Source organism: Piliocolobus tephrosceles, chromosome 13, assembly GCF_002776525.5.
Source record: "Piliocolobus tephrosceles isolate RC106 chromosome 13, ASM277652v3, whole genome shotgun sequence".
NCBI classification, from domain to species: Eukaryota; Metazoa; Chordata; class Mammalia; order Primates; family Cercopithecidae; genus Piliocolobus; species Piliocolobus tephrosceles.
This window is the reverse complement of record NC_045446.1, coordinates 101,914,047-101,924,572: the sequence shown is the minus strand read 5'-3', so window position 1 is coordinate 101,924,572 and position 10,526 is coordinate 101,914,047. Positions and strand designations below refer to the sequence as shown.

At 37.4% G+C, this 10,526-nt stretch overlaps 1 protein-coding gene across 1 annotated transcript; it reads right to left on the bottom strand.

The window, feature by feature from the left end:
• Nucleotides 1-3,146: 3,146 nt before the first annotated feature.
• On the bottom strand, nucleotides 3,147-8,374 carry TEX12 (testis expressed 12). Its single transcript, XM_023208241.2, has 5 exons — nucleotides 8,259-8,374; nucleotides 6,417-6,495; nucleotides 5,197-5,308; nucleotides 5,053-5,104; nucleotides 3,147-3,936 (listed from the first exon to the last, which is right to left on the bottom strand). The coding sequence occupies exons 2-5, from the start codon at nucleotides 6,477-6,479 to the stop codon at nucleotides 3,792-3,794; spliced, it is 372 nt and encodes a 123-aa protein (XP_023064009.1). The 5' UTR covers nucleotides 6,480-6,495; nucleotides 8,259-8,374; the 3' UTR covers nucleotides 3,147-3,791.
• Between the last annotated feature and the right edge of the window lie 2,152 nt (nucleotides 8,375-10,526).

Here is a 10,526-nt window from a genome sequence, read left to right as displayed (position 1 = left end):
AGACCACCAGTAGTGGTCTCCCCCTCCCTAAACTTTTCTTTTTCAAACCTGTTCACACACTATAGTTAAGTCCGTTTATATTGATGCACAGCATCAATTTTATTATGCCACTCTTCTCTTCTGGAAGATTCTGACACAGAATAAAGTCCAAATTTAGACTTCCACTAGAGGACTCTACAATCTGGCAACAATTTACCTTTCATTCTTTTTCTCTGCCTTTAAATCACTTCATCCTTCCTTTTCTTTTCTATTCATTAATTTTACAGAACATTTTCTGACAATCTAGCATGAGTGAAAGTATGCCCTCAAAATGTATATGACTTTATTAATTTAAAATTTTTAGCACCAATGTATCAAATACTGTGCTACAAAGAAAGAATACCAAGAAACAAGATTGTCCCTGCTCTCCAGGAGTTTAGACCATACACTATTCCCCTTCATGAATTTTCATCCTAGCAAAGTGACTAACATACCATGATGTTTGTTCTTCTGTGCCACTGAAGAAACTTTTCTCCTGCCTGAAATATCCCCTTTCCTTTTCAAAAATCCCATTTAAAATCTACCTCTCTGACTCCCTTACCAAAAGGTCTTCTAGTAACTTCCACAGCACTGCCACAGAGTTGCTTTTAACATTAACATATCACGTTTTCCTGGCAAAATTGTAAGTATATTTCAAGAAAGAAGTGGTTAAAATTGTCAGAAGGGAGTGTCTTAATACATCTAGCAGAGTACAAAGATGGTTTGGTATATATTTTGATTAGTAATCAATGAAAAATAACTTACAAATTTGTGAGACTTTATTGAAATAGTAAAGAGTAACATCAGAAGTGTAAATTAAAGGGCAGTGGTATTCCTGCAATAGCATTTCTCCAGTTGTGAGATTTTTTTTTTTTTTTTTTTTTTCTGAGACAGAGTCTCACTCTGTCACCCAGGCTGGAGTACAGTGGCACAATCTCGGTTCACTGCAACCTCCGCCTCCCGGGTTCAAGTGATTCTCCTATCTCAGCCTCCTGAGTAGCTGGGACTACAGGTGTACGCCACGATACCTGGCTACTTTTTTTTTATTTTTAGTAGAGACAGGGTTTTGCCATGTTGCCCAGGTTGGTCTCAAACTCTTGACCTCAAGTGATCTGCCTGCCTCAGCCTCTCAAACTGCTGGGATTACAGGTGTGAGCCACCATGCCTGGCCAAGATAATGACTCTTGTCTATGTGAATGGTACCAAAGCCATCCAAATTTGATTTTAAAAATAAGCCTTCATGATTAGGCTTTCAGGCACCTTTATACTAGAAGGTATAACAATTCTGAACAGTAAACACATTGTGACTTAAAATCAGTTCTCCAGTCTTAATCATATCAAATGAAATGATCAAATCCATTTTCTGAACCTTCAAAGGGAAGAACTAGATGTTGAACAATGGTGATACCATCAGGATATAACAAGTATATTATGAAATCTAGTCTGAAACAATCTGTTGGCCTTATTTTTCATATTAGTAATAAATGCTTAGAAAAAGAACATTTCTTAATGATGGTAGGTCAAAATCCAGACGACATGTCGTATTAACTCACAAACCTTCTGGTTGTATTTAGTTTTAAAAAATTTCCTTTTGGCCGGGCGCAGTGGCTCATGCCTGTAATCTCAGCATTTCAGGAGGCTGAGGTGGGTGGGTCACCTGAGGTCAGGAGTTCAAGACCAGCCTGGCCAACATGGCAAAACCCCATCTCTACTAAAAATACAAAAATTAGCCAGGTGTGGTTGCAGGTGCCTGTAATCCCAGCTACTCAAGAGGCTGAGGCAGGACAATCGCTTGAACCTGAGAGGCAGAGGTTGTAGTGAGCTGAGATCATGCCACTGCACTTCGGCCTAGGCAACAGAGCAAGATTGTGTCAAAAAAAAAAAAAAAAAAAAAAAAAAAGAAAGAAAGAAAGAAAGAAAGAAAGAAAGAAAGAAAAAACTGAAAAAATTTCCTTTCTTTCCTTCTTTTTTTAGAGACAGAGTCTCACTCTGTCACCCAGGTTATTGTGCAGTGATGCAATCATAGCTTGCAGCAGCTTCAGACTCCTGGGCTCAAGTCATCCTCCCACTTCAGTCTCTCAAATAGCTAGGATGAGAAATGGGAGCCACTGCGCGTGACACACACACAAAAAAAACATTTCTAATAATTACTTTGTTGACCTCCAACCTATTCTGTGCCACCACCTGTATCAATCCAATAGTTTTTTCCAGTTAACCAATTTTCTTTTTTTTTTTTTTTTTTTTTTGAGACGGAGTCTCACTCTGTCACCCAGGCTGGAGTGCAGTGGCCGGATCTCAGCTCACGGCAAGCTCCACCTCCCAGGTTTATGCCATTCTCCTGCCTCAGCCTCCCGAGTAGCTGGGACTACAGGCACCCGCCACCTCGCCCAGCTAGTTTTTTTGTATTTTTTAGTAGAGACGGGGTTTCACCGTATTAGCCAGGATGGTCTCGATCTCCTGACCTCATGATCCGCCCGTCTCGGCCTCCCAAAATGCTGGGATTACAGGCTTGAGCCACCGCGCCCGGCCAACCAATTTTCTTTAGCAAATATTATTTTATTTCACTTTTGTCATCTTTTCTTATATGAGTATTCGTGTCATGTGGTGTTTATGCCTTAAAATAGTAATGTAATGAAATGAGATTTTATTTTAGAGTTTAGAAGGCAGCAAGGCAAATGTGCAGTCTCCCTTAGGAATAACAATTCCCTGTAGTACTATTTGCAATTTTCGGATTGCTTATATTGGAAAAATATACATGTAATAAACTGAACTGTCTATATGATTGAAAAATGGGTGCTATTGTGTTTAAAAATCTGGTTAACACAGCTATCCCGTATAGTAATATATAATACAGAAAGTTTTCAGTAAAATCATAGTAGTACTTTACATCAAAGGGATAATTTTTTTAGCTAGATGAGTAGTATAGATCCTCCAGTCCAAATTCAATTTCTCAATTATAATAGGATTGAAGTGACCTCCCAAGGTCATCTTGTTGTTTAAGCCAATCTATTTACTTCTGGATCACTAATCTTTATCCCATACCACACTGCTGATAATGTTTCTAAATATAATTCATTAACTGCATATGTTGATGTGGTTGATGTGTAAAAAAGTCAACTCATACAAGGTTTTGGTGAGTAATTTCTGGTTTTTATTTCACTATTTTTACCACAAGAAAATAATTTTAAGCCAAGAGCTTCTATTAGTCATACATAATAACTAATAGTGAAAATAATCAAATGGAAATAGCACACGGTTATGTCATTCTATTCTAAGAAACTGGAAAAATCACCTCTAAGGTTTTAATCTTTTACAAACTTGACCACAAAAAAATTTTTCAAAATTATCTCCAAAACTATCTGATATTTAAACAAAATATTCTAAAAGAAAAAGTATGATGTTATTAAACATTATAAATTAACTGAATCCCGTTTTAGAAGTTTAAGAAACACTAAGAAGTTTAAGGAAAAAATAAAAGAATCCACATGAGATTTAAATAATTTACACTTTTATAATGCACTAAATATTTGACCCTCAAAAGAAAAGTGACGTAGTTCATGTTAATGTCCAGTTTAGGACATTAACACGAACATTAATATTAACATTAAGGAATTTTAAAGTTCCCTTTTAACTCTAGAAATTCAAGGAGTTTCCCCTTCTCTATTCAAAATATACATTTTCTTTAACAACTCGAGAGTTTTCAAAGCATAAATGTCATTCTTTCATTATAACAATAATAGATTTAAATTATCAGCTTATTTCAAGTATATATTTTATCTGTGTAATGTGTTTGCAATCACTGTAAACCTCTGTCGCAGGAACTCTCTTTTTTGTATTAGAAAGTTTTCAATAGTATTGGCTTCTTTGAAGAGTTCATCTATCTCATCAATGTAAGATGCATCTACTGCTGCTCTCTCACTAATAGGAAAAAAAGTTGTATATTAAACTAAGTAGATATAAACAACATCATTATGTTGTTCTTCATTACATTTGTTAACTTTCATTTAAATGGCTTTATGTGCCACAGAACTTCATTAATTTACTAATACTCTTCAGAAAAAAAATTAGTCCCACAAATATTTTTGACTACTCAAAAAGGTCTCCTGACAAAACAAGAAGTGTATCTAATACATTATCAACACTAATATTCAATTATATACATTATTTTTACAGCCACACAAACCACTATCCAAGTATAATGACTGTCCAGCAGTTTAAAAACACACACACACACACTTTATAAAACATGATATCAGGCTAATAAAATATTTAAATTTGGTCTTAAAATAAATATAGGTAAAATATAAATGCAGTCATCCCTCAGTATCCATGGGGTATTGGTTCCAGAATCCCCTACAGATACCAAAGGAACATCTCTCATAGATATTCAAGTCCCTTATATAAAACACCATACTATTTGCATATAACCTAAGAACATTCCGCCATATACTTTAAATTATCTCTTGATTACTTATAAGACCAATACTATGTAAATTTACTATGTAAATGCTATGTAAACAGTTGTTATACTGTATTGTTTGAAAAATCATGACAAGAAAAAAGTGTCTGTACATGTTCAGTATAGACACAACCATCCTTTTTTTCCCAAATATTTTCTATGTGAGGTTGATTGAATCCACAGATTCAGAACTAATGGATGTGAAAGGCTGACTTTCTATGACATAAAAGTATTTATCTTTAATATCACTCTGTTATCATTAATTTCACCAAACATTTTTCTCAAAGAGGTATTTACATAAAATTTAAAATGTAATGTCATCTAATTACAGACCAAGATACAGACAGTCTAGTATTAGCTTGGCAAGAGTAAAAAAAAGAATTTTTAGTGGAAAAGTTGACGCTATTCTCTGAAAATAACCAACTAATCTATTACAAGGGACTGAAGTAGAACAAAAAATTCCAACGTTTTAATTACTGGAGAGGTTTGCCAGCCACAGAGTTAAACTTCCCATTACAGAGTTTCCAGAAGTAAACTAACATAAAGACCCCAGACAATATACTATAAGTACTTGCCTTAAAAGCTTTGCGTAGGTAGACAACATTAGATTAATTTCCTTGCTCACATCTGTTCAAGAAAAATCATGTAAGTTATAAAATATAACAAACCTTCTGCATTATAAAACTGATGTTTAGAAATATAAACATTTTATACATCACCATTTAAATCTTTCTCCAAGGCTTCATCTTTATAAAACAGTCCAGAACTTTCAGAGAAAGATGAATCTGATTTTCCAAGAGAGGAGACCTGTGGACTATCTGGCACTGGAGACTAACAGGACAAAATAAAGAAAACAGGTACAGTCAATAAGATCTTCAGGACATACACTGAATTTATTAAGTATATGCTTATTTGTTTATTAAGAAAAAGCAAATAAACCATTTTTCAGAAAAAGGCAAACATGCTAGAAAGCATATGACTTAGTCATTTGAGTTTTTATTATTAAGGAAATTTACAGGCCCAAGAAACACCTTGCTCAATATATTAAATTTTATTTTGGTTTTCAACTAGACTTTGCTTTTCATTTGTTTGTTTTTGCGACAAGTTTTCACTCTGTCACCTAGGCCAGAGTGTAGTGACACAATCTTAGCTCCCTGTAGCCGCCTAGATTCAAGTGATCCTCCTGTCTCAGACTCCTGAGTAACTAAGACTACAGGCACATTCCACCATGCCCAGTCAATTTTGTTTTGTTTTGTTTTCAGAGACAAGGTATTGCAGTGTTGCCCAGGCTGATCTGAAACTCTTAGCCTCAAACGATACTCCTGCCTCAGCCTCCCAAAGCACTAGGATTATAGCCATGAGCCCATGCACCCAGCTTTAAATTAGATTTTAAATGTGGTTTTAAACTCCTGTTGAAAAAGCATCTGGTATCTTGAACCAGTAGACGTTTTCATAGCAATGAAGCTAAACTGTAATTTAGCTTCATTTCGCAAATGCTTGCGAAATTTTGCAAAATAATATAATCTTCAAGGGAGCAAATCATGTCCCAAATGCAACAGATCAATTGGTGGGGGCAGGACTGGTAAAGGATAGGATACTGTGCTCTTTAAAAAGACCAGTAACTATAGTACCTAGGTATCTTACTTATCACAGCAAAATAATTACATAAAATCCTATGTATCATAAAGGCACAGACTCACTTCTGTCTCCAGATCTCAAGCTATCAAAAAGAAATCTCCCAATAGTTTCTTGGAGGCCTATACTTAGTGAAAAACCAGCCGAAATCAACATAGTTCCTGCTGTGTTGTAGGACAGTCCTAGCTCTGGGCATACGAATACATTAAATTTCACTTATCTATAGAGCTTTCTTAAAGGGAAGAAATTTGAGAAGTATGTAAAACAGAATAAAAGATTAAGGCTACACAGGCATAGAGCTTACCTCCAATTCTCTTGGCCTCTTGCAATTTCTATTGTCAGGCTTTACAAGGTGATTTGCCATCATATTCCGAAGGCACCAGCTACAAAGCTTAGAACAATGCCAGATTTAGGTACAAACTCCATGCTACAAGATCTCTGGAATCCTTCCCTTTTTCCCACTCCTACTGCTGATGTTAATTTAGACTGTCATTATCTGTCACTTTCCTAAACTCAATTTCTCCCTCCTCCAAATCATTCTATCAACTGCTATTTGGGTAATCTTTCAAAACTTTGATTACTGCATTCCTTTAACTCAAAAACTTTCATTGTTCCAGAATAAATTGAAATTCCATGATATGACCTTCAAGGTCCTGTATTATCTGGTGCCAACCTACTAGTCCCATCACTTTCAACTACTCCTCTCTATGTATTTAGCCAAATGAGTCTTTCTGGCAATTCTGCCTTGTTTCAGGACTGGCTCAGTTAAGATTCTTCTATGTTCGGCCCGGCACAGTGGCTCATGCCTGTAATCCCAGCACTTTGGGAGGCTGAGGTGGGAAAATCACCTGAGGTTGGGAGTTCGAGACCAGCTTGGCCAGCATGGTGAAACCCCATGTCTACTAAAAAATTCAAACATTAGCCGGGCATGGTGGCAGGCGCCTGTAATCCCAGCTACTTGGGAAGCTGAGGGGAAAGAATTGCTTGAACCCGGGAGAGGGAGGTTGCAGTGAGCCAAGATTGCACCACTGCACTCCAGCCTGGGCAATAGAGCAAGACTCCACCTCAAAAAAAAAAAAAAGATTCTTCTATCTTCACAAAATCTTAATGTTGAAACAGGTCTTACAGTTCATCTAATTCAATCTCATCTTTTACAAGTAAGAAAACAGGGACGGTGATGGTGGATCAAGTGACACCAGTAAGACTGAACTAGACTAGAACTGAGATCTCACTCTTCGAGTCTGAGATTATTCCCACTGTCCAACCTTAAAGTAGCTTCAAATTTTACTTTTACTTTTCCATAAATTTGGAAGGCATTTTCCCTAGAAATCCAAATGTTGAAACCTGGAAGGGTATAGTCTCTGTCTTTGAGATAAGAGGAGCCCTATCCACTTTCAAGTTATCAATAGACTTTGTTGTTTTTGAGAAACAATGCTGACTTGGGTAACTCTAATGCATCTGTTTGATTAGTCCTATAAAATATGCATATATAGAAGACAGAAAGAGCAACAACAAATTAGAAAGATGCTTGTTAAGTAAATTCTGTATTGTATGTCTCCACTCCTGCCAGTACCTTTATAGTATGTAAGTTTACGTGCTGTAATAGTATTAATAGTATCTAAAAAATACTACACACGCACAGCAGTGCTAACTTTGCCTTGGGAGTTGGAAAATACTTAAAAGAAGCCAACAGGCGGATTTTTCTCTCCTCCCTTCCACTTCTAATATTCCCTTTCCCCTTCACCCCCTTCTCTTCTCTCCCAGAGTAACATTGTGCACCTACGTCAAATGAAAACTTATAATCAAGCAACTGCTTCTGCAAAAATAAGTTCGTTTTTCTGTCACAGCTCAAGGCCTCAGCAGATCCAGGCCTGGTGGACTGTTTGGTCTTCGTCGTGTGCCAAACACTGGCCACTGCCCCCGGCTCTGCCATCTTAGGCTTAGTGACCTGGCTGTTACTAAGCACTGTCACCCTCTGCCTCATGCAGTTGTCTCCTTCTAGTTTTCTCCCTCTTCTCAACGAAAACCTGGCCCCTCAGTCCATTTCACCTCCATATTCCTCACTTCCCGCCGCCCCTCCCCACTTCCTCCGTACTGTTGCTTCCGCCCCACTAGAGCCCCTCAGAGGAAGCTTCCATCCTCGCGCCCTTCCTCGTGTCACACTCCGTCACATTCACATAGGCGCCCATCCCACCAGCCCTACCCCAAGGCCAATGTACTTCGCAGTATGGGGACCTTCCTCGTCAGCGAACGCGAGGGAGTGAGGACGCTGGGCCCGGGTTGCTCTGACTTCGTGGGTGGAGGTGGGAAGCGCGCCGCACTCCCAGCAGCCCCCGCGCGAGTCACGTGACAGGCCCCCCCCCCCCCGCCCACTTCCCCACGGCAGCCTCCCAGAGCCTGGCTCCACAGAAGGCCAGTTTTTTTCCGGTTTTCTCCCGCTATATTCCCCTATTTTGGAATAGTCGTGAAACAAAAATCTCTCCCTGCCACCCTGTCTGTATTTCAATCAGGAAAAAATCGGAAACTGGTCAAGAAAGAACAAGGAAGACTTGCCAAAGCAAGGCCGGGTGTGAATCTCAGCGGCTTAGAATCTCAGCAAAGGAACACAAAATCCACGGCCTCTTTTCGAGTAAAATTTACTTGGTTTGTTTGCAGATGCTCTGTTTGCAGGAAGGCTTTAATCAGGTGTTCTCCTGGCCCACAAACAAGGCTTTTAGATCCAGAGCCTCAGTTACTGCCCGTCTTCCTTTTTGGTGCAACCAAAATTTCAGAACCTCACCTTCTTAGAAAATTCTTCCCCGGGTCTGTCATTAAGTTTAGTCAATTTAATTGGCAGCAGCTATCAAAAGCTATTGCATGACACACATGCCTCACAAAATTGTAGCTTTGCCTCATCAGGTGCTTTAATGTGGAGGCTTTGACCTGCAATTTCAAAGATACACATTCCAAGCTTATGCCCAGTTAGTGGATGTGGAAGAAAAAACAAAGCAAATTACCTCATAACACAAAGGTCAGTAACACCCATAAGCTCCAGGAACAAAATCTTTTATCTTAGAGAACTATATATAACACTTCCATACATTACTAATGATTTTTTTTTTCATTTTGCTTAATTAAATGTTAGTTATCATCAAGCCTTGGAAGTATTCTGTGTGTGTATATTTATTTGCTGTTCGTGAAGAAGCCAGTTGTTTTAAATAAGTTCCTAGAAAATAAGCGCTCAATGTGTTTAATCTGAGTTGCTAATATTGTGAAAAATAAGCCACGTAACTAAATACTAGATTAGATAACTATGGCGAAGTAAGGAATCTCAAACACTGTCCCAGAACAATAGCAATCTGTGTTGAATTTTTACCCTCTGTGGTAAAATGAAGGGAAAAGGAATGTTTTAGTTTTCCTTAATTTTTGTCTTTATTGTTTCAGACTCTTGAGCAGTATAAAGTTTTCATCAAGTCAAATATATTCACTGCAAAGGACTGTCCTTTATTCTGATACCATGTCCTTCCTAATTCTGGGGGCACAGGTGAGATAAGTTTTATGAAATAAAAAGTTTAAAAATTCTTACATTTTTAGGGTCCTTACTTGGTAAAATGTAGAGTTGTCCACCATGTTTATCTCTTTCTCCTTATTATCATGCTTGCTGTTATTATTTTTAATTGTTCATTAAATCCAAGGGTCTGGGAAATACTCATGTAATTCATCTCACAGCGTTCACATTGTATGATATCCAAATAGGTGGCTGTCCATCCTATTCTTAAAATATTTCCAGGAAAAATGATTCCACCTAATGCGTAAATGCTTTCATCAGATTAAGAGAACACCATGGACATTTTATTTTATTTTTTAAATCTTACCTCCATTGTATAAGCTAAATGTGTAGGAATAAGTGGGATTACATAGATATTATCTAGAGCTTTAAAATATTCAAAGCGCTGTCATCATTATCTCATTTAATCTTTGAAAACAATTCTATGAAGTACAAAGAACACTGAGACATTTGGATTGCTCTATATCAAATAAAAAAGTGTTTGTTCCAAAACTTCAAAATGTGTAAATTGTACATTCTGCATCTTTACAGCTGGAGAAAATTCACTGGCAATGGAATATTTAAAATTAGAGCTTGCTTAGTGCTCTGCTTCTGATCACTACTTGATCCCACTTCGTACTTTCATGTTGATTGGCCCAATTGGACTCTACAGTTGGAAGGTGAAAACTTACTATTTCAACTTGAATCATGTATGTATTCTTATCATATGTTTCTTAAATGTACTATTTTTTTTCTTCTGATAGTCACCACACCAAGCATTTCCAGTCACCCTGCCACAGACTTCCTTTGTAATCACTGCTGAAGGACATGATGTTTTTATGACTTCCCGAAATGAAAACCCTATCTTGTTTTTAAAACAAACAAGTC